The 27,847-nt window shown below is 36.7% G+C and overlaps 3 protein-coding genes and 1 pseudogene across 3 annotated transcripts; 2 read left to right on the top strand and 2 right to left on the bottom strand.

Annotated features, from left to right (window-relative positions):
• Positions 1-1,531: 1,531 nt before the first annotated feature.
• On the top strand, positions 1,532-12,578 carry LOC110710361 (ribonuclease H2 subunit B-like). The gene is made up of 10 exons (XM_021888648.1): positions 1,532-1,884; positions 3,309-3,368; positions 4,225-4,326; positions 5,424-5,500; positions 6,836-6,959; positions 8,670-8,734; positions 8,996-9,065; positions 11,116-11,191; positions 11,630-11,711; positions 12,198-12,578. The coding sequence occupies exons 1-10, from the start codon at positions 1,833-1,835 to the stop codon at positions 12,336-12,338; spliced, it is 849 nt and encodes a 282-aa protein (XP_021744340.1). The 5' UTR covers positions 1,532-1,832; the 3' UTR covers positions 12,339-12,578.
• Positions 12,579-13,077: 499 nt separating this feature from the next.
• Positions 13,078-15,835, bottom strand: LOC110710330 (annotated as a pseudogene).
• Positions 15,836-21,126: 5,291 nt separating this feature from the next.
• On the top strand, positions 21,127-23,296 carry LOC110710256 (protein FAR1-RELATED SEQUENCE 5-like). Its single transcript, XM_021888529.1, has 3 exons — positions 21,127-21,177; positions 21,944-23,234; positions 23,289-23,296. Exons 1-3 carry the CDS (start codon positions 21,127-21,129, stop codon positions 23,294-23,296), a joined length of 1,350 nt encoding a protein of 449 aa, XP_021744221.1.
• Positions 23,297-23,867: 571 nt separating this feature from the next.
• On the bottom strand, positions 23,868-25,931 carry LOC110710259 (protein MAIN-LIKE 1-like). Its single transcript, XM_021888532.1, has 2 exons — positions 24,089-25,931; positions 23,868-23,999 (listed from the first exon to the last, which is right to left on the bottom strand). The coding sequence occupies exons 1-2, from the start codon at positions 25,628-25,630 to the stop codon at positions 23,868-23,870; spliced, it is 1,674 nt and encodes a 557-aa protein (XP_021744224.1). The 5' UTR covers positions 25,631-25,931.
• Between the last annotated feature and the right edge of the window lie 1,916 nt (positions 25,932-27,847).

The following is a 27,847-nucleotide window of genomic DNA, read 5'->3' on the forward strand; positions in this document are numbered from 1 at the left end:
AAAGAGATGTGTGTCAAATCCCGATTCTTGATTTTTTCAAGTGGAGTACAATTCAAAGGTGTTGTAGAGTGATAGAGGTGGTGTGTCAATGGTTGTGGGTGGCTATAGTGTAGGGTGTGTTACCAAAATAATAAAAAGCTAAATTATTTAAGTTAATTATGTAAAACTTTGATTAATTTGATTAAAACCAATGAGAACAAAACACTTGTCTAATTAACCTATTTTACATGTTATAAACACCTCTCAACAAGTTATGGAGCAAATTGAGCAGATTTTTTCAAAGTTAGGATTATATTGAGAATAATGATAGTTGGGGTTATTTTTTAGCGGATAACCGAAAGTTGGGATTATTCTTATCAATTTTTCCTTTATTTATACAATTGTCATTACTAAATCCTATTTCCAAACAAAAACTCTTTTGTGGCTAGTTTGTTGGGCCTTTAAAAACCTCTTTATTATTCCCAACAAGCTAGTCCAATATTTTAAATCATGTTAACCCAATTTGAAATACTTTATTGCCCCAATTAATAACTCATATTAATTTATACACACTTGTTTTATAGTTAAATAATTGATAAAATGAATCATTTTAATTTATAAATAAAATATGTAATTTATATATATAAAATATTATAAAAATACGGAGTATTACAGTTTCTCCCCAAGAATTTCGAAATTTTAGGCAGTTCTTTTCCAGTTTTGTGTTTTTATCATAACTTTTGATTCCAAAATGGGATTAAGACAAATAATATAACGTTGGAAAGCTCTGAAAGTATACTTTCCAACCCAAGTGGAATTAGGTCATTATTTATAGATATTTAAGATGTGGCCAAAATACTAAACTCAGTCCAAAAACCAATAACCTTGCACTATTTCAAGAACTACCCCACTTACTTCTTATTTTATTTAAGTCAATTATGCTGCCTAAAACTATGTGCCGGTTAAAGTGTAATACTTAAAAAAACAATAATGATATAATTCCTAGGCAAATTAATAATTCTTCAAAAATCTAAAAGAAAAAAAAAATAAAAACAAAGCATAGTTTAGGAGGAAAATTCACTCCAAAAAAAACCTATACTTTAGTATAGGTATTAGATTAGATTACCCCTTGATCGAGAAAATTCAAGTTGATCTTCATAATTATGCCTCTTAAAATGTTTATTTACATATGCACCCTTATACTGTTATATGAAGTATTATATTTATTACATTTATGAATAGTGTTGAGACAATTACGCCCCTTAAAATATTTATTTACATATTTTTACTCTTAAATATATTTGTTCTATTTTTATGAATATTATTGAGACAATTATGCCCTTTAATATGTTTATTTATATAAGCAAAAATATTTATTTACAATTTTCCCTTAATAATGCCGACAGTAACTAAAGTTGTGATATAAGGCCAACTAAATAAACTGCACACATTGCGCGCGTTAACTACCTTAGTGATAAACAAAAATAAAAAATGTTTATCTGATGACATATTTGTAAATAAGTCAACAACTCACGACAAAAGAAGCGGGAAAAAAATGACATTGGCGCGTAGAAGAAACAAGTTTTAACAAAGAAAACCTGAACCCTCTCATTTTGCCCAAACACTAATACAAACTATTCTCCAAGAAATTGTTCACTCACCCTTCAATTTCTGCCTATTTTATCTGATTCTTCTTTGATTTTTATGCTCTTAATTTCATTGTACGATCCATAATTTCTCCAAACAACTATTTGTTAAAGAAACTATCAATTTATATTTTGGGGTTTTAGGTTAATTTTTCTGGGTTTATTCCATTTTATTACAATTTGCCAGCTTCCTAAAAAGGGTGCAAAATGAATTGGTGGGAAAGTTCTGACGGTGAAATTCGGGTTCTCATTGCCCCAGGTGCTCCCAAATTCTTTCCTATTTTTGTGCATTTTTATTTCAATTTAATTTGATTCCTTTGAGAATTCTAATAATATGTGCTTTAGATTGTGATTGTTTCTTAGTTTTTGTATGAAAGTCTTAATATTTGTATTTGGACAACTTTAGGGTTTTGTTTTGAAGCTAATTGCATTTGTTTGATGATTTAGTATTAATTTCTTGTAAAGACAGTGTAAGTATATGTGTTTGTATGATAAACAAGGATTGCTTCAGTGTATTCCTTTTGCTGGAAGTTGCTTGATTTTAGCATTTTCGAGGTCGGTCATAAGAGTTGCTTTCCGGGGGAAAGGTTAAAGTAATTAAGGTGGAGACGTAGTGGTTTATATTAGAACAACTGAACAACAACAAACACATAGAAATTGTGGAGGGCTGAACTTTTAAAGGGAATGGTTAATCCTAGGAATCTCAAAGACCCCATTGGCATATGACTTTTTGTGTCATATTGATATTACTAGTACCTAAAAAAATATCCTCATGCATCTTATAGTGTATAATCTGAATTTGATTTCGGTTAACGAATTATAACATTTGTGAAACATGTTATGTCAAAAAAAATAAAAAAAAATTAAATTGTTGTTAGATGATTCATGTGGAATAAATGGCTTAAGGTATGAATTCCGAGCAAGTCACTGAGATTTTGCAAAATGCATGTAGTCTTCAGCGTAACAAACTTCTGTTTATGACCCTATTATACCATTCCATACACAGTTTTTGCAGTGCATGAAGTATGAACTTATTAATAAATTGACGGCTATACATGAATATAGAACATTCTAAATGTGTTGTGCTTCTAATTGTTTGAGAAAAATATTGCGAACCATTGCCTTTTAGCTGTCAACTTTTGTGCAAAACTTCCTTTTAAGTATTTTGTGTCGACATTACCTTTATACCAAAGTTTGTTTGGGTACCACTACCAATTGACTATATATGTTAAGAAGCTCCATTTATGGGTCAGGGCCTTTTTCCTCCTGCAATTTTCTTCACTCAAGTGACATATTTATCATAATAACATGAAAAGAATTTTTGAAGTAAGGATTAGTACCTCATAATTGAAGACCCTTTGTGGAGAAATTCATTATTTTTCCTAATTTGAAACACTTCTTAAAATTAACACTTTACTTTTATCTCACGCAATCACAATCAAAACAAATCAAATTTGATTTACAAGTTGCTAACTTAATCACTCAAACATTATATTGTTACTCTAGCACCTTCCTTTATGTTTACTAATACTGTTTACCTTGGGTCTGTTGCATCATACTACAAAGTTACAAATTTATCTGCAATGCACTATCCCTCAAAGTGTTGTTGCTGTAAATATGATAACCTTGATAAAAGCTGTTCAACTGTTTTCATATCCTAACATTTTTTACATCCACCTACAGACAAAGGTACATCTGGGACAGATGCAGGGCAGTTGCTCTCTCTACGCCATCCTAAATCTGGTAACATTCAGAAATATAGTTTAATGCATCCTATCTTGCGTTTTGATGCAAGGCTCTAACCGCTCTATGATCACTACATTGCAGAGCTTACTTTATCTTATTATAATTATTATTGGTTCTAGTAACAGCTGCTGTGGTTATATGTAATTTCTTTTACATTGTACCATTGGTGTTGTTGGTGCTATACTATGATTGTTGAGACTTTTGCACTTTAAGGCTTGTTATTTTTGGTAGATGCTCCGCTTGCTATTATCTTGGAAGATTCTCTGCTTCTTTAACTTTTAAAGTATGTTTTCAACACAATAACAGTAATTTTATACCCATCAAAACCCCTCTTTCTTCTACTCAACTTATAGATTGCTGTTAAATAGGTTAAGAAGGGTAAAGGTTGTCCTAAGCTGAAAGAGTTGTCTGGAAGGCCTTTCGCTAACACTTTGGTTTATCAGCTGGGGTTTTGAGGTCACTTTGATGGAAATGTGGGATTACGTATTTCAAGATAATATGATGAAAGCTTATTATTCCCGTCATTAAATTCTATTGATGGATTTTGAATTGGAACAGAGAAGGACAGTGTTGGAAGGACAAATTGTCTGTCTAGGTTAATTTGGTTATATTATGAAATTCCAGAGCTTTATTTTTGTTATGATCTCTACCTTCAAATTATTTTTTTCGATTATTTTCAAATATGTTGAGAACATGGGCCTTCATTGCAGCATGCAGAAAAGAGATATATTGAAGCAACCTTTGATTTTTTTAGTAGATGGCACTTCATTGCATGTTCAATGCATCATTAAGTAGATCTCAATCTACAACTTCTTATGTACTTCAATTGTTTTTCTTATTGATTAAATTTCAGGAATCGCAACTAATTATCTCTATATCAACGAGGGTCTTCATGAATTCCAGTGGTTTAAAAAATCCTATGCCTCCTGGTTTTTAGGGGAATATGTCTGCGAAGGTAATATATTCCTGGATCCCCTTATCAGCTGAATTAATAGAGTAGTGTATGCAATCTTCTTGCAATTGTGACAAGATTTTTTTTTATAATAATTTTTTCTTTATTATTATGTCTAGGCCTCTTTTGATTGATCTTTAGGGTCTAGTTTACTTGTTGGAGAGTAAAAATTGTGATTCTTTACATTGTGCTGTTACTTTTATTACCTGTTTATGTTGGTATCTGATGACCTAAGTTGCTTGGCTTATCTTTTAAAATTCTGGCTGCGTAAAAACAATGGTATTTTTCATGATATTACTTCAGAGTTCAGCTTTTAGCATCTGTCATGTATAGTAATCTTCCTTTACTCCCTTTGGTTGCCCACTGCAGTCTGCAGGGGCTCTGGTTCTGGCTTTAACGTTCATGATCGTTGTGCTGTTATCTTTATTTTTTCATGATTTTTAGATAGAGGGCTATAGTTGTTTCCTTTTCTATTCGTGTAATTTGTCATCATCTCAGAAACTCAGTTATGGAAAGTCCAGCTAGGACTTTTACAGAGACTTTACTCTTAGACCTCAGTGCCTCATAGCTTTCCTTCAACACTACTGTTGTAGAATTACTGCAAGTTAGGAATAACCGAATAACCCGATACTTTGATTAGGATTGATATGTAAGGAATAACCTGATACCATAGCAGTTTGTTTCTGAAAATATGCTGGCACCCTCCTTGGCTTGTGCGATTGTGCCACTGTTGAAGGTTGTTTCTTGAACGTTAATGAGCTCAACTGCTCAAGGGGATTCGTAAATTTTCTAAACTTCATTTTTTGTGAACTTATTCTTTACCTTGAGATTGAAATCATTGGATAGTGGATATGGTCATATTATGTTTAAAAGTTGCATGTACTATATCTTTATTTGCTGAAACAAGCTGGGTCAAGAATAGCCTGTAAATCTGCAGTAATAGAGCTGTTCTCAATCAACCATATTCAAATCTTTCGAAGCTCCTCTTTCTCTTAATTAATTTATTTTTTCGTAAAATTTTTCATCTTTTAGCCTGAGATTTTCTGCGAAATAAATCTTAACCTACTTTGTTCATTTTCTGTATCTCAATATCAATACAGACGGAAGCTTGTATATATCAACACCTATAGATCCTGTCTTCATCATGCTACCCATATTTGAAGATGCTCGAATGAAGGTACCTGAGTGTTTTTCTTATACCCTATGGTTTAAACAATATTGTGTGGGCAGTGGGCACTTAGGCATTACTCATGGTTTTGTTGGTTTTTTTTTTTTTTTCACATGATTTTGTTTACAATTGACAAAGAAATTATAGATGTTCTCGTGCCGAGGAATTCACTTCCTTCACCTCTTATGATTCAGCCACGAAGACATTCATTTTTTTTGGGGTGATATTGGGATCTAGAAAATGTCTTGATCAGTTGATCTTTGTTTTCTTATTTAGATGAAGCTCTGATTCGATTATGCCTTGGACTGCATATTTGGTTTTGTTTTAGAAAAAGGTGGCTTTTCATTGGAGTTTAGGAAGTGACCATTTTCTGTCGGCAATTTTGAGCATTTGGTGTTACAATTTAGAAGAGCAGGAATTCAGCTCAAATGAATTTTTTTGATTGCTGATTGGTCTGGAATTTGCTCAAGTGCCCTTTAGTTGATGTATGCTCATGTTTACCAAGTAGTTAGGTAATGAATTAGTCTTCTGACTTTGCCAAGGGGTTATAAATGATTGAGGTCCTTTCCCCACTGTTGTTCTAGTGGTTTAGAAGCGCTTAATACCTTGTTCATTGTGGATTGAGTCATGTTTAAGGAACTGTACAACACTTTAATGCGGGATTTTTGTGTTTGGCTGCAAATAAAAAAATGTGATACAGTTAAGGCCAAATTAGATTGAGTAGTGGAGTGTTCATGACTCCATGCTCATTCGCCTGATTTAATTAATCTCGAACGGATCTCAAACCGAGGGGATTTATAAATTTGTTTAAAAGTAAATTCACAAATCAGCACATTTAGTAAATACAGTTTGACAACATATATTAAATGAACATACTATTGTAAAGTTCATGAGGATAAATAAGTTTAGTACTATGGCGTTCAAGCTCAGCTCATTTACTTACTGAGCTTGAAATTATTATTTACTTAACGATGAGTTTTGGCCAATCTTGTTCATGAATGTATTAATTTGTATGTAGCTCTAGGTGCTGTATAACAAGCTTGGTTATGGCTTGTAGAATTAGACTCCGCAATTTCTTTCATTCTTGGCCTAGTTAAAACAAATTGTATTGGATTTTACCTACTGCATGTCTGCATCATAAGTCTTCTATCTTTCAGGTCAGCATATGAATATATCATTTATATAGTCAAATTAACTTTTTACTTGTGTCTGGTAAGTATTGCACGATGGGACATTTCTCTGAAAGTTGATCTTTTGGAACGTACTTGTGAATCAATTCAGATATTTGATCCTTGTGGCTTTCATTGCAGTTCTTTCTAATCATTGTGTTTTTTATGGACACAGAAGGGGATTGATCCAGGCAAATTCAGACAATTAGATGAGATACTTTATATTGATGGCTATCCTGGATATCATCATCTATTGCCAGTTATTGAGGAATCTATGGGTGTTGTTTGTGAAGTAAAAGGTCATTGATTAAAACTATTTTCACTTCAATATTTAATTCCACACATGACACTTCTTTTTTGTTTGCCATCGCCCATCATACTAGACCTCTATTGCCGGCTGCTATAATTATTTCTATATGCAGTAAGGTCATTGATTAAAACTATTTTCACTTTAATTTTTCATTTCACGTGTGAGACTTCTTTAATTGTTTGCTATCATACTAGACCTCTATTGCCGGCTGCTATCATTATTTCTATGCTGTGGTTGCAGTTTCTAACATTATAATAATAGATTTTTGCATAACTTGTGGCAGTTCTCTTCCTTGTTTAAACTGAAATTCATGTGTCGCCTATCCTTGATTAATCTCTGTAGTGATGTATTGCACATGATTTGGGGATTAGGACTTAGGAGTTCCAGTATCTGGGAAAAGAAATGGACTCTTTGAAATATGAAAGTGAGTCTTTAGCTTGGCTCGACTTGGTGCTCATATCATTAGAAGGTTACATAAGAAAACCTCGTAAATCTTTCTTGTCGACTATAGTTGCAGGAATGAGTGACATTTTTTATGTGTGTATACTTAATGATTAGATAGAGATGGAGTACTTGGGATCAGCAGAATTTTGAAAGTACAAAAATAACTGCTTTCACACCGAGGGAACAACGTCCAAAATAAGGATCCCAATTCAAGCTTAATTTCTTGGGTATTGTGGCAACCAGATTAGCAAGGATACATCTACTCGCGAGATATTAGTACCTGTCATCAAATATTCTTTATATTTTTGATCTACTTTGTTACCAATTTAAAGACGCTGCAGTGTGCTACTGTGAACTGGTTGATCAAAACTTTTAAGGATTTCGTTATTTCATGGAAGCAAATGTGCCTTTCCGTAGCTTCTGGTGGCTGGAACCTGATTGACATTTTTACTTGGATATATCTGCTGTCAGTAAGCTGTTTTGGGTTATGTCAATGAAACAGGACAAGCTGTATATCACTAGGCTGTATATCATAGACTGTTTACCAAGAAAGGAATGCTCACTTGGAATATAATGTTGATGGAACTACTGAGCATTTACACCTTTTATGTGATTACTCTGGTGGAGTTTGGAGGGAAGTATTAACGCTTTGCTGACGAGGTTCAATTAGCAGCTCAGGCTTGTGAGAAGAAGAAGCAGCTGCTTGCTTGACTTCGTGGGATGTGTTATACACCTCAATCAAATAAATGTTTTTGAGTTTGTGACATGTGATTATGGGCCTAGTACATATGTCGAGGATAAAGCACAAAACATACAGAAACTTAGAGCCAAATATGAAATCTTTGTTGGCTAGTTGTAGAGCAGAGACCTAAGTGCTGCTATTCAGGTTAAAGTATGTAAATCTGTTTGCTAGATTATTAATAATATATGCATATTTTCAGTATTCCCTGTTGTGACTTGTAAGCAAAAGATTCACCTAGCTGAGAGATGTTAATTTTTTTTAATAGTTCATCAGCTGCAGTTATTAAAATAAATGGCTTAAATTGGTAAAACTTGCAAGCTTTCTTTTGATACTCTTGACTTGCAAAGTAGAATTAGTCTTTCCGCTAGCTATATGCTAATTTCTGTCCATGTAGAGGCCTCTATTAGCATGACTTTATTTTTTTATTTGAATCTTTTTTGTTGTATTTTCAAAGACAATAGCACCTTTTTATTTATTTATTTACACAATATATCAATTTCTTATTATTAACAGATGTTGGATCAACAAAGTTCTTTAGGCTTGATGATTCCAAGGTTATAGCTTGGCTGTGTGAAAAGGTGTGTGCATCTTGTCAATTCTAAAGCATTATGTTGCTTATAGTTAAATCCTATGTTTTGCTTCATTGATTAACTTAAAAGGTTGTTTTATGTTTGATTGGCATTAGCTAGTGTTGGGATCAAATTGTTTTAGGGTCTAAAAACTAAAGCTATCACAGCTTTGCTTGTACTGTATCAAGGGGATCAAATTCTCACTGTAATATAGTGAAGCTGGATTTTAGAACTTATCATTAGTTCTGATGTTTTTTCTATCCTCTGCAGGTTGACCGGTTAAAACAGACTTTACTCACACTGGACAAGAACTATACTGCTCAGGATGACAAACATACATGTAAGAATCAGTATATTCAAAATTGCTCTAGGCTCACTGTAGTATTTGTTGAATGTTAAATTGGTTGCAAGGTGGTCATTATAGTGGATTCTGATGTATGATATTAGCAAGTTGTTTACTCTCTGTTCCTTGAGAAGATAACTAACAAGTAATTTCTGTGAACTTTTGCTGGCATCAAGGTTGTTTTTATAGTTATCCTGGAAGATGTCGCATTTCATGGAAATGGTTCAATAGTTGCTTAACAATATGATAGGGTTTGGCTGCTAGTTAACTTATAGAATAGTGAAGGATCTGGATCATAATGAGGCAGACCCCAATCACATTTTTCTTTCGTTTCCTTCTCTCTCTCTCTCTCTCTCTCTCTCTCTCTCTCTTTTTATTTTTATTTTTATTTTTTTGGTGGGGTGGGGTGGGGGGGTTGGAAGAGTGGGTGGGGTGGGTGGGCATGATTTGTGGTGGAAGCAAGGAAAATGTATGATGAATTCTGTTGCGTGACCAGCTAGGTGCAATATGACAAGAATGAATAAGTTACAGCTATTTGCTCTCCCATTTAAACTTCTAGAAGGGTTAAGTTGATCACTCTCGAGCTCTGCATAGTAGAAGCCAAAGCAGTGTCTTCTGGTCTCAACAAGCTAAGTCTGCTTGATCACTTCTTAAATTGTTTAAGAGTGAATTCATAATTGAAATGTGAGCAACCATAAAACTTGGTCCTGTAACACCTCAGCCCCGTGCATCTTATTGTAGAAGATGTGGTCATTATGTTACAAACAAAGCACCCATATCCACGAAGGAACCTTTTGTTCCCTCCTTCAGAAACTAATTCAACTTAACTGCTTGTGGCTTACTAAAGATGCAGAACACAAGAAATGAGTCCTGGACCCTGTACCTTTGTAAAATTGTAAGACATAACTCAACATCAGGGGACAAAGCTCTTCATGGCCTCTGCACCAGCAAAGAGTGTTATCTTTTCCATATTTCTGTCCTCATAAAAGCTATAGCCTTCGGAAGAACCTTTGGCATCTATATAAACTAGAAACAGGAAAATCTCGGGGGATATTTTCTCGTAATTGTGTAGAATTATTGACCATAAAAGTTCCCTGATATATCAGCTAGCCAGACTAGACTGACATGGATTCCGAAAAGGCATTGGCATCTAGCATATATCTTTACCATCAATTAGTTGTGGCAGAAGGCTGTGAAAAAGATGCTCCCCACCCAAAGTCTTTTCCAAAATCCCACTAATTATGGACTTCAAATTTGACCAGGGGAAGGAACATAAGGTACCTTGGGGACAAACTTCCACAGGCTTGGAGATCCCAACAAAGCTTGTGTTGATATCAAACTTACTCTTGATCACCCTATTCGTTTACTGGATTACTTAATTGAAGTCTTGAATTAAGCTTACTCACATCAAACGAGGCCACTGCTCAATCCAAAAGGACTAAAAAGGAAGGTTGACATGAGGTGAAACGGTTACAAGTAGCATGGTGGGGGATTGTCAGAAGTTGTTATAGAGAGAAAAATTCAGTAGAGTGAGAAACTGTTAAGAGGAGTGAGAAAAGAATCAGGGAGTAGTATAAATAAGGAGAGAAACATTTATGTTCATTAGGAAAAGTATTTGTTGTTATTTCATATTGTTGCTTGGAGGTTAGTCCACTCAAGCTGTGGCGGCTTGTAGTTGGTTTGATTATACTGACCAATCAATACGTTCTATTATCTTCCCCAAATTCTTCTTAACCACTAAGTTTGCTTTCTATATGCTTCTGTAATTAATTTTGTGAAGGAATCTCATCTGATTTCTAGCAAAAACCTCTACCTCTCAGCAAAAGCTTTGTGCCATAAGAGATGGCCTTTGACACAGCTACTCATTTGTTTGTTCACACAAGGTCTACTTATCGTGAAATATGGTTCTGATTGAATGTTTGTATATGAAAGAGTGCAGCCAAAAATTTTGATTTATATGTTCCCTTTAGCTAACTTGTTTAGTTGCTGGTTTAATTCTTTATAAATCTGAGTTTTAACAGTAATTAATACTTGCACTAAACTGCAGTGGCTGAAGTAGTATCAATACTGGGAGATTATTTGAGAGACAAGCCCTGGGTGGAACTTTTGTGTAATCATCTAAGGTATTTCCTGATACTGTATTATAAGAGAAAGATGGACTTGTTAGGGAAAATGAGGAACAGAAACTTAAAAGAGTTTTGGGCAAGGCTAAAGAAAATTTTGTTTATATAATGGCTCAAGTGATCAGAAAATGTCTTATGTGGAGTAATTTACTTTGCCATTAAGGGTGTGGATTTTGAAGGCGTTCAAAGTAGTAGCATGAATTTTCTTGTTAAAGTTACATGCTATGATACACATCATAATAAATTTTGACCTTATTAAAAAGTAAATGTAGTGGTGTCTGAAAGACTAAGGTTATATTCTTAAGAATTGGTTTTTTTTTTTTTTTTTTTTTTTTTTTTTTTTATTTATTTATTTTTTTAAATTTTAATTTTAATTTTAATTTTTATTTTTAATTTTAAATTAAAAATAATTTAAGTCCACTTTTATTAATTGAACAGATTGAATTTACAAGATTTGACAAGGAAAGCAGATGATCACTCTTCCTCCACGACAGATAACGTGCTTCAATCCTCAGCTCAGGTATATTAATGCTTATGGATTCCAAATTTCCTATCTGGGTGATTGGGTTTCAGGCATCGGAAAATAAAATATTTTCTTAATGGAGCTTTATGTCTCATCTTACCCTTATTAAATACGAAGCATCTATTTTATGAATAGAGATTATATGTATAATCTATAATATGCAATTTGACGTGTATTTTGTCAAGATTTGGAAGCCTTCTGTTGTGCATTTCTCCCTTTCTGTGGTTAACATTATGTTAAAACCATGATGATAACATTTGTTTTAACAAAGTTATAACTAAGTGCTTCATTCTGTCAACCTGTCACAAAAACACAATTTACCAATGCTACTGATCATTGTTGAGTTATTTCAGCATACAGTTCATGCACGCTCTAATTACTTGTAGACGTAGTAGCTCTTTTATCACCTAATACTAATATGCATGGTTCATGTACAAATGTCTGCTTGTTATAATGGAAAATTTTATTTTTTGATGTCGGCAGGATAATGGAGGAGCAGAGTCAACTAACAAGAAAACAGCCAAGACAGCGAGACAGGGAAAAAAGGTGAAGATAGAGACAGATTCACATAACATAAAAGACATGTTTACTAGAGCGACGAGAAGCAGAACAAAGACAACTTAATAGAAGATGAAATCTATAACTATTCTTAGGAATTTAATGTCAATATTCGTGATTTCTGTTTAATCAAAATTCTGGAACCTAGCCAAACTTGTGACATCTTACAGAATGTCGAACATACAGACATACAGTGAGTCCATTAATGTGTATCTTCTGAGTTTTAGTATCTTCTCCTTCTTTGAACACTCTTATTTTTATTCTTACTATTCCCCTCTTTTCAGGAGAGGGAAATGGTGTTTAACATATCTTGTGTCTGTCATATGGCTCTTGGTTAAATGAATATGTTGAAGTTTGGTTAAAAATCCTAAGGGAGTACATTTATCAATTTATTAGGCATGGTCTTTGTTATAGACTAAATATGAGGTTGGTAATTTGGTATGGGTTTGGAATTTTCGAATAACGGAATAAGTATAAAATAGTTTGATTAAAACAATTTTGATGTCTCTCAAACTAAAGGTCCATCTTCCCCTTAGGCATGGGTTTCTTTTGAGTATTGCCTCTTTTCAGTCATTTAGTAATGTTAAACGATAATTTTTTTGAAAATTGAAGGTTGATTTAAAACTCCAGTGTCTACCTATATATCTGGCCATGTTTTATACGCCTTTTAATGCTCATTCCGTATTGATTCATAACATTATTTATCGCACAAAAAATATGGAATGCCATTGCACAAATTTATAGTACAAAATGTTTTGAATGCCACTGCACAATTATACAAAATGAAATATTGAATACTACAGAATGAAATATCGTACGAAATGTTTTGAATGCCATTGCACAAATTTATCGTACAAAATGTTTTGAATTCCACTGCACAATTGTAAATTCACAATACCTAAACTTAAATATTGAATACTACGGAGTAATGATCAAAACCAGATACAGTATAGATGAAACAACTCAAAAACAGCAAGAAGACGAAAGAAGCAAAAGTTGCAAATCAATTAAGGTGACTCAGTATCATCTGGAAGATCCTGCTGTCTCTAAATGCATTTCCATCAATGTTAGCTACATTTACTGCCAATCAACATCTTTAATAGCAGGAATTGCAGTGTGCGCCAGTATGTGTACACGTTAAACCTCTTTGGTAGCATGTAGCAGCTCTATTTGGTCGTCCAAAGGTCAAAGAATTTACAGCAAGCCCACCAAGCAACTATGAGAATTGGGATATTTGTTGCAATCACCAAGAGGTAGAAACAGTTAATGATTCAATGAGTATGCTGAAAAAGGGTGTCCTGACTAACACATATTTTCCCTTGGGGTGAATCTACCATGACTTTGGAAGATATCATGATTTTGGGTGGGTTTCCGGTATTGAGGTTTGATGCTTTGAGCTTTTCTGGAAGCACGGGCCTTGAGGAAGTTGGAAATAGATTGGTCCATGCTTGCTTCTCACAAACATGTTTATTTAAAAAAACGCGTGAGACAAATAGTTGCAAGCATGGCCTAAAAACAGCGCAAGGGTTAGTGCTGGCCATCCCAGTGAATCAACCGTTTGCTCAGCATGCCATGCAAGCAGATGGAAATGAAAGCCCCTGGATCTCTATGCCATGACCGTTAAAAAAATTCACAATATTTCGTCCTTCACTAACAGCTTCGCTTTCAGCTGTTGAGCCAATGAACAACCAAAAAATTCCTCGTCAACACAGCTGCGAGCATCAAAGCATAATTGACATCAAAGGATGTGCTGCATAATAAGCCATGGAAGGGTCACACGCTTAACACAGAAAAGCCGTTGCAACTTGATCCATTCAAAATATCACGTCTCAGTCTAACTCAACGAGCAATTGATCGCAAAGTTGTGGCATCATCAAAGTTCTCATTTGGCTTGCGAATTTGGACAGGTGGTCCAAAAATAGCCATCTTCTGTGATAGATTCTCTAAGGCTTCATGTTTATTTGCCAATTCCATTAGCACCTTAATTCTTCTAAAAGAAACATTGCTTGGTTTTTGTCTCTTCTTTATCATCTGCAAGAAACATGTCTCCGCCTCAACCAACTTCCCCACATCACAAAGCAGATCAAACAACACATCAGACACCAATATAAACGATCCAAAACCCTTCTCCACCATGTCATTCCATAGCTCAAGTGCCATATCCACCTGTTCCTGCCTCTTACACAGCCTAATTAAAAACATACAGGACTGTGTGTTTGGCAAGCAACCGTCTTTTTTCATCTGCAGAAACAATCTCCAAGAACTCTTCAAATCATTCGACCAATAAAACACCCTAAAAAACAAATTAAACGTAGTTGGATTCGGACTCAACCCCTTGGCCACCATCTCATTCATCAACTCAAAAGCAACACCAAGCCTCTTAGCAATGCAATAGTTCCTAATAGCAGCATTATACGCTGCAGCATCCGGGTAACATCCATACTCCCCATCTCCCTCAACACATCCTTAGCCTTATCCGGCTGACCTGCCTTACCCAAACCCCCAATCAAACTCGTATACGTGATCACATCCGGGCAAATCCCTTCCTCTAGCATTTTATCAAACAATAGGTACGCCTTCGTAACCTCTCCACTCTTACAATAAACATCAATCAAACTATTATAAGTCACAACATCTGGCTTCACACCCAACTCCTTCATCTCCTCAAAAAACCCTTCGGCCTCCTCCGACGACCTCCACCCTGATAAAAGTATATTAAAAGTCACTGCATTCGGCTTAAATTGACCCTTCAAACCGTGATACACATTTCTAGCATCCACCATTGTTTTCTCTTGACACAAAACCCTCAACAATGCATTAAAACAATTAGTATCAAATTCAGGAACAAGTCTTTTAAACTTCTTAAACCCTTCTACTGTTTGCCTAACAGAACAAACCTTAGCAATTCTACCTAAAACAACCTGCAAAGTTCTATGAGAAATCAAACTACGATCTTCCCTTTTAAAATCATTCAAAATCTCCCAAATTTGATCAAATTTCCTAGTTCTACCTAAAACATAAAGCATTGTATCAAGAGAAAATTGGGTATGATAAAACCCTTTACTTTTTCCAATTAAGTTGAAGAATTCTAAAGCTAAAAGTGGGTTTGAATGACTGAAACGAACCCTTTTAAGAACTTTATCAATGAGTTGATTTGATAGAGAAATCCCAATTGAATTTAGGGATTGTTTCAGTTTCTGGGGTGAAGAAGAATCATTGATTATGCGAAAAACTTTGTCTACTTCGTGATCCAAAGGGGTTTGTTCTGATGAAAAGAGTCGAAGTTTTGAAGAAGAGAGAGAAAGAGAGAAGTGAGCATACCTTAATGGCGACTGATAATGGAGGAGTTTTAGAGCCATTTTTGTGTTGGCTGAAGAAGTTGGAATGAGGGGGAGTTGAGTTGTGTTTCAGTTTAGGTTTGAAATCGTATTTCGTTTTTGCTTATTTTTTCCTTCACATTCCAATGCTTGTTTTATGCAACAGGATCGAAAAGGGTACACATAGATTACATACACATAGTTTACGTGTATCCCAACAAAACTTTTTAATGGCGGAGAGAATTTGGCCTAATTGGTCCCATATGAATTGTTTAGAAATTTCGGTTTGAAAATTTTGCAAACGAAAAAGTTGAATCTCGAATTCGAAATTTGAATTTAATTGTAATTATGGCGGTGAATGATGTTGGAGGATTTGCGAGAAGACACCATGGAGGGGCGACAACGGTGGCTTTAAGCCGAGTAAGGTGGTTGAGAGGAAAGGAAGGGACGATGGTCGACGAAATCAGAGAGTGATGTGGTTTAGAGAATGATACGATGGTCGACGAAATCAGATAGTGATGTGGTTCATACGATGGTCGGCAACAATGAAGGGTGAAATCAACGACAAACTACGGCGAGGTGAGCGAGCGGAATAGACGACTGAGACCAGGTGTATTGTTGTAGTATTGAAATTGGTTTGAAAATATTTTGTAATTCATCATTTGTATTATTTTAGTATCAAAAATGGATTTGCAAAATTTTTATAAACAAAATTCATATCAAATTCTTAGTTGTGGTATTAGTATGGACATCAATATCAAAATGTTATAAATGTGAAAAAGATGTTATAAGAATTGCGCGTTACTCACCCGTTCGTCACTGGAAACACCACCATTACATTAATGGTTGAATTAAGAACTGTAAATAATATTACTATAAGAGGTTTAATTCCACATTTTAGAAGAAAATGCAACAAGAATTACAATGCAAAAGAGGAGGACATATATCAATTTGATGAAATATATTTCACGATTTGCGGCATCAAACATTTTGAGTAGGAGTTGTTGGTTGTTTGCATCGTCATTCAATTCAATTCTTCTCCTGATACGAAGATCATTCCCACTTCCGGGCTGTTTGCTATTCCACGATCCTCTTCTCCACAATCCTTAAACACCTCATTTAGATCAATGTTTCTTTTCGAATTTCCCTCCACATTTGCCATTACACTACAACCCAACCCTACACAGCAAAATTTAACTCATAAATCATTCCCCACAAAGACCTCTGAAAATTACATATAATAATACATAATTATACCACTATAAACATTGCTTAAATATAATTTTAAAAACTCATGAGTTAGGTACATTATACATTATAACTACAAACATTAACTTTCCACACAAATGCATCGACATAATATATCAAAAATTAAACCATGGGTTACAAATACATTGAAAAACTAAAAGCATATCTTCTTCAACCCTTATAACCTCAAACCATTATATTTCCTTGAAAATATCTAATTCATCACATATAACATATTCCCTAATTTACTCAATACAACTATGTAAAAAAAGAACAAATTTAGTTCACTTATAAAATTTAAATTTGATCAATTACTTTTAAAACTTACCTTCGATGTCGCCAAAAAAAGGTTTCGAACAACAATGTAAGCTATCAAATTATAATCTTCAGCTTCAATTTAACGAATTTCTTCACCTTTGTTTGCCATTGCCATACAAATGGTTTCTAAAACTACTTAACTACCTTGCTTGAAGAAGTTATTTGTTTTCATGAAAATGGCGCGATAATTTCATCCACAACGCGTTTACAGCTCCTCTCTCCTTAGGCGGGACTCGATCTCACACGCTTGTTACCGCTTAATTCTCTCGCTCAAGTCTCTTTCTTTCCACTTTTTACAATGCTGATGTGTCGCAATATCATTGGATGTCTATGTGGGGCTACACGTCTATGTGTATCAGCTCCCCAACCGGATGCAATCTCATTGTACACTCATTTTGGTCTTCTAATCTTTCGAGTAGTTTCTAATGCTGGTAAGGTTGTTTTAATCTGGAGCCATCTTGAGGCTATTCCTTTCTATGCTATGTCCATAGCTAGATTGCCTATATCTATAACTTCCTCCATTGATAGAATAAATAAAGATTTTTTTTTCTGGAAACAGTCTCCTCAAAAGAAAGGATTGCCCTTGGTTGCCTAGGATACTATTTGTCACCCTAAGAGTCAGGGTGGTCTTGGTTTATGTAAATCTGAGGCTATAAATTCGGCTTTCTTAGCTAAGCTAGGTTGGAAACTTCTTACTGATCCAAACAATCTCTAGGTACAATCGGTTTCAGCTAAATATCTCCATCATTCCCACTTCCTTAGTTACCACCCCCAATCTAAGAATTCTTGGATATGGAAGAAATTGCTTCAGATTCGTCCTCTTCTTATTCGAGGCGTTCGTTAGAAAGTAGGAAATGGTTCCTCTATCCTGTTTTGGGTTGATATTTGGTGTGTTAATACTAATATCACGGGCCTATTAGATTTGGATCCAAATCTTATTTCCAATCTTGATATTAATGTTGATACCTTTATTACATATAAAACGCTTGGGATGTTCCCTTGCTTTTGTCCATCCTCCCAGTTGATTTGGTTCATAAGATCCGAGGTATCCCCCTACCCTCCTCTGCAATGCCTGATGAACCTTGTTGGGGTTTATCAAAAGATGGTCAGAAATCTGCTACGTGGTTAGCTCACAACTACTCTTCCAGTTCTCCCAAATGGGAATTTCATTGGATATGGAAATTAGATATTCCCCCTAAAATACAATTTTTTTTATGGCAACTTCTTCGTAATAGTCTCCCTACCCACCAAACATTAGCTTTACGGAATGTAAATATTCCTCATCACTGTGCCATTTGTAATAACTTTCCTGAAACACAAGATCACCCGTGTCCTCCATTGTTCTTTATCTTTTCACTTTTGGTCCTCATCCTATGTTAGAAAGTGGTTAGGAATTCTCCCTCCTTCCTCTTCCCTCCCTGATCTCTTATCTTCAATGAAAGTCATGTCTCCCCGTCTTCTCCCTAAGTTTGCTATTTTATTGTGGAGTATTTGTAAATCTAGAAATGCTAAAATTTTCAAAAACTCGACCCCCTCTATTACTACTGTTTTCTTCTGTGCTTTTTTGCTCTCCCGAGAATGGCAGGTGTTTTGGGGTTTTCTATGTCCCTCAGGAGAGTTACAATTCTAAGATTGGATTCTGGGCGCCTGTACCTGCAAAACAACGGAGACTCCGGTTTGTGGGAGTTTCGCCTCCGACGATCAAGTTAGAACGTGTTCGGATGTAAAAAGTGCGGAATGTAAATGGGATCAGGTTCTTCTAAGGAGAGGAATGATCATCCGACTATAGCAAACAACTTCAATATCCGAGTGTAAACTCTCAAGTGTGTTTAATTCTGCAATTAATGCTCTCCCTGAATGTTTGTGTATATCGTTCCCCAAGTGGGAACATCTCCCTTTTATAGGGACTCGAAGTACGTGCCCAGTCCTAGGTTACGGAAACCTAGGACTGATTGGGCTGCCTAGGAGTTTGGGCCTTGAAGGCAGCCATTCCTAGTTGGATATCTGTCTGCCACGTGTCGTGCCTTGATTGGTCCACTTTGGACTCTTCACTGAGTGACACGTGGCAGACTCTGGTTGGTCCACCTAGATGACACGTGGAGGGTCTTGATTGGTCCATGTGGCGGGGTAAAAATCCCCTAATCAGTAGGGTAGGAATTTTTTGGATTCCCTTCACCAATCCAATACTACTCTCCTTCCTACCAACCAAAAGGAGGCAACTACAACGACTGTCTCATGGTCCCCTCCCCTAATAGGTTACTGTAAGTTAAATTTTGATGGGTCTACGACTCATAACACTTCTACAGCTGGTGTTGTTTTTAGGGACTCCCTCGGTAATCATATTGCAAGTCGCACTTATAACTTGGGTTCATGCTTAGCTTTTCTTGCCGAGGCAATCGCCTTTTGTAATGGTCTTCTCCTAGCAAAAGATCAAATATATTTCCCATATTTTTATAGAAGGAGATAATTTGACTGTTATTAATATTTTGCAGGGTTATTTTAACAGCCCATAGAAGCTTTAGCTCCTAATAGAAGACATCAAGCTATCTTGAATTCCTTTTCGGCTTTCAATTCCGAGCACATCTTTTGTGAAGGAAACAGAGTAGCAGATTATGTGGCCTCTCTGGGTTACTCTACTCCAATCCACTTAGATATCGATCGATCCGTTCATGGATAGCAAATTTTCTTAATTTTTTTTACTTAAATTCCCATAGAAAGTTGTATTTCATGGGAAATTATTCCCTAACAAAATTCCTAGGAATTTCCATAATTTGTTTAGTTGGAAATATAGGAATTATAAATTGCCATGAATTTCAATTGACTGGGGGGGGGGTGTTAGGGAATTTACTTCCTATGTTTTGTGGGAAGTTAAAATTCCCATGAATTTCTATTTCCTCCATTTTTATTTTTATGTGTCAACCAAACAACTTACCTAACACGTCAATTCCCATGAATTTTAATTTCCCCCATTTTATATTGGCAACCAAACAAGGCAATATTCCATTCAACATTAAATGTGTGTGTCTTACGGAGTAGAACTTCAGAAGAACACACTGTTCAAACAAAAAGCACGAGTAGTGTAAATAAAATATGTACTCCTAGTTCAAATCTAAAAAACATAAAGTGAAATAACATACTTCTATATTTCAAATATTAAGAGCTTACAATTCAAACCCAAAAAATATGTCTAATCTAACTTATTGTGAATATGTATGAAGCTAATTTGAGAGTTTAGAAGCTAAATAATTTTAAAAATAATTATTTGAATTCAAAACAATTTTAAATCCTTTATTTGAATTTTTAAAAACCTTATTTTAATGTGCAAACTCAAATTATATGTGTAGCATTTTCAAATAATATATTCTTCCTTCAAAAACTTCCCGCTACAATCACTCTCTTTAAGCACCAGCATCAATGCGGGTTTCCATGTTTTTAGCTCACTTTTTGGCTGGATTTGAGGTTCCTCATGGATGTGCAAGAGGGTGGGAAGATTCCCTTAAGAAGAACAGATGACAATTTCCTCTTTCTAAGGAGAAAGCTCTTCCTCGTCTCTCATGCAAAAAGTGGAGGGTAAAAGTTGTCCTTATGTCAACGTTGGTGATTAATGTTTGCACGCAAACCACAATTTGACTTTGCAAAAGTAATGGCTACAATGGACACATGTTCGTTTTTGATTTGTTTTATTGTTTTCAACACCATCTTTAACTGGATTGCTATTCGTCGCTCCTTTTTTACCAGGCGTCGCTCCCAATTTTAAGTGAAATGACCATTTTGCCCTTTGCTTATTTTTTGCTATTTAAAGGTTCACCGAGTAGCCATATCCATTCACGAGCATATTAAAATCATTATGGAGCGATTTCACTCAAAATTTCGTTTTCAAAATCCCGAGTTCCAAAATTCCCGAGCGAGGGCAATACAAATCGTTTATTTATACAAATAGTAAATTCCCGAGCCGAATTTACGGGCTTAAGATGTGGAATGACGGCAACGTTCGTACACCGGAGGCATCGTCGGAAGATTCTGTAAGTTTTTTAAATTTTTTTTTTGTTTCTGTTAAATGGACATCCGGATGAAATTTCCGGATGATCCTTGGGTCATCCGGAAATCTCATCCGGATCCTTCGGGGAAGATCCGGATATTTAATCCGGATCTAGGGGCATCCGGAAATTTCATCCGGAAGTAACATCCGGACAAAATATCCGGATCTTCCACGAAGGATCCGGATGAGATTTCCGGATCACCCAAGGATCATACGGAAATTTCATCCGGATGTCCTTAAAAAAGGTTTTTTTTTTTAATGTTTGTTTCTTTTCTTTTCTGTTTTTTTTCCATTAGTTTTATTGTTAATTGTTTCCATTACTGTTATTGTTATTTATTTTATGTTTTATTCCATTAGTGACATAAAACCGAAATTATTGTGTAAACTATTATTATTATCGTTATGATTAATTGTGGTATTATTATGATCCATTTTAATATTGTTTCGATAATTTTTGTTTATTACTATTATTCGTTGGTTTTTTTGTGTTATTGATTATTATTATCGCTGTTACGGTTGTTATTATTGTGTTTATTATTATTGTTTTTAATATCGTTATGTTTAATTGTGTAATTATTATGATTAATTTTATTATTCTGTCGATAATTTTGTTTATATTAGTGTTATTGTTAATGTTTTTATTGTTTATATTATTTTTAGTATTGTTGTGGTTATTTTTAATACTGTTACTATTATTGTCTAGAAGTAACGAGTTTGTGTTTTATGTGTGTTATAATTATTTTTTATAGGGTTCGGAGGACGAAGATGCTGCCGACGATGTGAATTATAGTGCGCATTTTGCCACAGACACGCTGTTTCCAACGTTTGATGAGGCAGTTAATTGGGCGTATGCTGTTGCCGTGAATCTCGGTTTTCTTTTGGTTAAATCGTCTTACAACAAAACTAGAGACGGTCGGCCGTACCGGTATTTGAGGTGTGATAGGGGCCGAAAGAGCCAGCCGAGAGATCTTGAGAATGCAATTAGGGTGGACACCAAAACCAAAGCAATTGGTTGTCCTTTCTACATCAAGATTTATTATGTCTTCGTCACCGACAGTTGGAAGATACGGACCAAGAATGATGCAACTGGGACCCATAACCATCCAATGATTGTCTATCCGGAGGGTCATCGTAAGATCAGTGGCTTGAGCCCGGAAGCCAAGAAGGTTGTGCAGGACATGACAAAGTCCAAGGTTGCACCGCGGAACATCATGGCGACAATTGCAGAGCAATTTCCCGAGGATCATCCAAACATCCGACATATCTACAACTGCCGGAATGACTTGAGAGCGGAGATGTCTGATGGGAGAGGAGTTGTTCAGCAATTTCTACATTTGGCGAGAGAGAACCGGTATATTTACTGGGTCATGTCTGATGATGTCAACGTTATGCAGCATGCGTTTATGGTGCACCCGATCACGGTGAACATACTACGGACGTATCCGTATGTGATCGGTATGGATTCGACATACAAGACCAACCGATACGGGATGCCGTTCTTCGAGATAGTCGGTGTGACACCGACAAATCTGAATTTTCTCGTCGGTTATGTGTTCATGCGCAACGAGTGCACGGGAAGCTACCGGTGGGTCCTTCAGAGATTACGAGAGTTGATTGGGTATGATAAGGAGCCGTCGGTATTTCTGACAGACCGTGAGCTTGGACTTTGTGCGGCATTGAGAGAAGAGTTTCCAGCGACATCGCATTTACTTTGTCGATGGCACATTAACAAAGATGTGGAGGCCCGGGTCACCAATATGTTCAAGAATAAGAAAATTGGGGCGCAATTCAAAAACGGTCATTGGAAACGTATCATGGATGCCGCGACCGAGGCGGATTATAACTCAGCTGTAGACAGAATGAAAACTCGGTGGGCTAGTTTCCCTAGTGTGATTAGTTATGTCGAGAGAACCTGGCTTTGTCATAAGACCAAATTCGTGACATTCTGGACGAACCAGGTTCTGCACCTCGGTAACACGAGCACTTGCCGAGTTGAAAGTCAACATTCGGCCGTGAAGATGTGGTTCGAGTCTTCGACAGGTATGTTGTGGGAATACCATGTTTTTATTCCATTTTTTTTGTAAATACCAACAGGTTTTTAATATTACAGTTCGATGGCAGGTTCTTTGGATACCGTCTGGGACCGGGTACATAGTCATATTGGCAACCAGATCATTAACATCCGTAATTCATTGGAGGCGTCAATGTCGAAGATCGGTGAAAAGTACAGACAGTTGCCACTGTCTCGTATCAACGGCAAGGTGTCTCATCATTGTCTGAAAGTACTAGATGACGAGACAAGAAGGATGAGGGAACTGAGTTACCAGGTGCATGACCGGTGTGGATGTGCAATGCGTGTGACTCACGGTTTGCCATGCGCTTGCCAGATTCATGACTCGTTGGTTGCGGAAAAAGGGTTGTATAGAAGGCAAATTCATCCGTTCTGGAAGACCTTGGTCATCGGCGATGGTGTTAATGTACCGGAGTTTGTGGACGATTCTAACGAAGAAGCTGCACATTTCCGTTCCTTGGTTGATGAGGTCGTTGCAAGTGATCCTGCTGTACTTCGAAATGTGTCTCGCATGATTGAGGAGGAGCTCCATCCGGATCATTCAAACCTCGAAGAGCCGCAAGTGAATCACAACGTCCGAGGTCGCCGAAGGAACAATGATACTAGACGACACCCAAGTTACTTCGAACACGTGGACCGTCGATACACTCAACGTGGTGCGCAGGAAACAGGTACGGCATGCTGGGACAATCCACCAGTGACCTACGGTGAATCGCCAAGGAACGACCCATCCACTGCAAATAAGAGAACAACACATTAGTTACATAATTCACATTCAGCGTACAACACTGAATTAAAGTATAAATAAAACACAAGTGCTTACGTAGTCCGTGTTAGTCCTCTCTGGAAGTGTGATCGCAGATGAAGACCCACCCGGAGAAATACGAGGATGAGAAAATCGGTACAGCCACTGCATGTAACCTGGACCGACCGTAGGAGATCCACCTCCGAGTGGGGTAAGGGCACCGAGAACAACACTGAAGTACGAACCAGGGACAAACCGAGTCCACATAACTGATGTCATCTCAATCGGGAACTCCACCCGATACATCTTCAAGTTCGTAGGCCTCTTAGCCTTCTCAGGGCGTATAATGGTCCCCGGAATGTCCTGCACGAATCCCAGCTGCCGAACGACTCGATCAGGCATGTATGGCTCAATGATACTCCGATACTGGATGCAGCCAATGAATAAAGTGGCTGGCACGCGTCGTGCCGGATCAACCCCGTACGGCAGCCAGTTAACCTCATTATCGGTCAGCTGATCCAGTCTAGAACGAAATGCGAGGAGGCGCTCGATGCTCTTGTTGGGGCATCCCGATCCCACATCCCAAGCCGAGGCACGCGGAACACTAAGCTCCCTAGTCAAGGTACCCTGCTGCGGCCGGAAGCACGGAAAATACTCATAGATCCACGCCTGCAGAAGTGTGAGACAACCAGCGATAGAATCGGCATCTCGTCTAGATGCCGTACCCAACTGCCGATACAGATACGCAAGCACAGCTGAACCCCAAGAGTACTCATCTATCGGCACATCATCCACAACCAGCTCGCTGAGGAAGGACGGATGAGTACGGTTACCACTCTTGTCCAGAAACAGACATCCGCCCAGCACTAACCACAAGTAGGCATTGTAATGGACATCAAAAGGCCTCTGCGACTCAAGAGTCGCGTCCGCGATCCTCTCCGTCAGCACCCCACTCCCCAACCAGACAGTCTTGGTACCGCACTTCTCATTCAGCTCCTCTGCAGTCATGTCCAAGGTGATCGAGCATGCGTCCCGCAGGGTGTCCGTGCTGGGAGTAGCGGACACCCTGGTACCATCTACACGAAGGCCAAGAATGTAGTACACATCATGCAGCATGATCGTAATCTCCCCAAATGGCATATGGAACGAGTTCGTATCTGGCTGCCATCTCTCAACAAAAGCTGAAATCAGCGGCCAGTCCAAACGCCTGAACATGATTCCAGGTAAGTGGGACAGACCGCTACCGTCAATCATCTCCAAATGGTCATGTGCAAGACGACCTCGCCAGGCGGCCAACTCAGAACACCACTGCGTCCTGCCCAAACAGCGCAATACAGCACGCTCCTGCCCGCCCCATATATACGCAGCCACATGCCCCCCAAAGCTAGGGATAACGGTCCCATCCTCCGGACCTCCTGGCATCGCCTCCTGCACTACCCATGCCTCTGCCGTGCTTGTGGAAGGCTGACTGGTTTGAGTACTGCTGACAAATCTCCCAGTCTGACCCCTACGCACCGTATGATAATAACGAGAGTCATACTCGTCATCGCGGGAAGCATGACTTCCCTCGTCCTCCTCATCGTCAGTTGAAGGTGAAGGCACTCCACCCGACGAGTACATGGGGAGGCTGCGTTCTGGCTGCTGCTCCCCCGACCAGTTACCAGCATACCCATACTGCTGCTGGTGAACGAACGGTTCGGCCGTATTTCCTAAACGGCCTGACTCCCGCCTAACTGAGGCGTTCAAACGTCGAGATATTGCGTGACGACTTCCCGAACCCTCAATCTATGTTAAATACGTACATAATCAGAAAAGTCATAAACCGAAATAAATTTTCCCACGCAAAACCCACAAAAAAGAACCAAAAAACATAAACAACCAAAACAATAAAAATCACAAACAAATAAAAAATATTTAACAAACATAAACAAATTACACGAACAAAAATTAAACCTCACTGAGATAATAACAACAAAATAAAAAATAAAAATCCGTACAAAAAAAATATATACAAACTAATATACAAAAATTAAGAACGTAAACGAATAACAAAAACAAAAACAAACCTCACAAAAATAACAACACAAGGAAAAAAAACACAAATAAACGAACCAACACAAACAAATCAAAAACATTAACAACCATAAACAAACTTAAAAAAATAAAAAAAGAACCTCGCAAACAAAGAAACAAAAGCATACAAAATAATTCGACACAAAACAAAAATCACAAACAAATTAAAAACAATTAACAAAGATAAACAATGTAACAAATTACAAAATTAACAATAATTATATAGTTACGACAACAAAACAAAAACATACTAACACAAACAAAACAGAAATGAAATAAAAATAAAAATAAATATAAAAATGCAGAATCAGAACCAACCAAAAAAAAAATTAAAAAAAAAAATAATAATTCTGGGAAAAAAGACATCCGGATGAAAAATCCGGATGACCCATGAACATCCAACAGAAAATTCCGGATAACCCTGGAACATCCGAATTTTTCTGTTTGATGTTCTTGGGACATCCGGATTTTTCATCCGGATGTCTTTTTTCCAGAAACAGGGTATTTTTACGCAATTTTTTTTTTTTCGATTCGATTAACTTCGCAATAACAACAACAAAGACGACAGCAACAATAACAACAACGACTCCAACAACAACTACGACGATAACAACAACAAAAACAATAACAAATAAAACAGAAAAAAGTAATCTGGAATAAATCCAGAATTTCTGGATTTTGGGGACATCCAACTGAAATAATCGGATGTCCCAAGAACATCCGAATTTTTCAGTTGGATGTTCTTGGGACATCCAAATTTTTCAATCGGATGTCCCTTTTTTTCCAGAAAATCTCGTATTTTTCCGGTTTTTTTTTTTGCGATTTGAGTACCTGCTCGCCGGATAATCCACCGCCGCCGCGACCACCGTACGTCACCCTTAATCGCCTCCGGTCACCCATTGCAAGTCGATTGTGATTTTCCGGTTATGGTTTTTTTTTTTTTTTGGATTTAATTTTTTTTTTTTTTTTTTTTTGAGTTTTCAATTTCTGATTTTTTAGAGATTAGAGATTTTAGAGAAGAGATTTCAGATTTTAGAGACAGAAAATTCAAGTGTGAAGTGTGTAGTTCGGGAGTCTCGAGGCTATTTATAGTCTAGGGGCAATTTCGGAATTTCAGGCAAAAAAAGCGAGCGACGCTAAGTAAAATGGGAGCGACGAATAACAACTCCCATCTTTAATTGTAACCGTAATAAAATAAAAACGGTCATATATATATATAAAAAATGTCACCTACGATCATAAGAGCATTGCCAACCATTAACCTTTTGGGGTGGTTATTAGGAGAGTGATTGTACAAAAAAAATGTAGAGAGATAAATTGTTGGAGAAAAAAAATCAATAACCTGGTTGAAATGATAAACGGTTCTCAAGTGTTGGTTATTGAATAATATATAGTGCCAATTTGCATTTGATTCCTTTCCTCATAGATTGTCCGGCGATGTGGCAAATGGAGGCTTTGACACACAATGCATTGATCAATGACCAAGATGCATTCAGAAATTATAACCGTTGTAATTTTTCCAACGACCATAATTTAAAAATACAACTAGGATTTTGGCTCGGGCAATGCCCCGGGCTAGATATGTGGTTGATTATTAGTATACATTTAATTTAATGATTCAATTTTTTTGTAATTAAATTTTTTTTTTCATATTTGGGAAATTCTCAATGGTAACACTAAACCTTTTAATTTTCTTAGTGGTGAAACGCAAAAATACTTATTATCAATGGTAAACTCTAATTATTTCATGCCTAATGGTAACAT

Source organism: Chenopodium quinoa, unplaced genomic scaffold (assembly GCF_001683475.1).
Source record: "Chenopodium quinoa cultivar QQ74 unplaced genomic scaffold, ASM168347v1, whole genome shotgun sequence".
Lineage (NCBI taxonomy): Eukaryota > Viridiplantae > Streptophyta > Magnoliopsida > Caryophyllales > Amaranthaceae > Chenopodium > Chenopodium quinoa.

Bases quoted from the DNA above. Each gene is read 5' to 3' on its own strand.
- LOC110710361 (XM_021888648.1), top strand. From the start codon at position 1,833: ATGAATTGGTGGGAAAGTTCTGACGGTGAAATTCGGGTTCTCATTGCC. The intron at 1,885-3,308 runs GTGCTCCCAAAT...ATCCACCTACAG, and splicing joins TCGGGTTCTCATTGCCCCAG to ACAAAGGTACATCTGGGACA. The intron at 6,960-8,669 runs GTCATTGATTAA...TATTATTAACAG, and splicing joins TGTTGTTTGTGAAGTAAAAG to ATGTTGGATCAACAAAGTTC.
- LOC110710256 (XM_021888529.1), top strand. From the start codon at position 21,127: ATGTGGAATGACGGCAACGTTCGTACACCGGAGGCATCGTCGGAAGAT. The intron at 21,178-21,943 runs GTAAGTTTTTTA...TATTTTTTATAG, and splicing joins AGGCATCGTCGGAAGATTCT to GGTTCGGAGGACGAAGATGC.
- LOC110710259 (XM_021888532.1), bottom strand. From the start codon at position 25,630: ATGTACTCGTCGGGTGGAGTGCCTTCACCTTCAACTGACGATGAGGAG. The intron at 24,000-24,088 runs GTAAGCACTTGT...TCTTATTTGCAG, and splicing joins AGAGGACTAACACGGACTAC to TGGATGGGTCGTTCCTTGGC.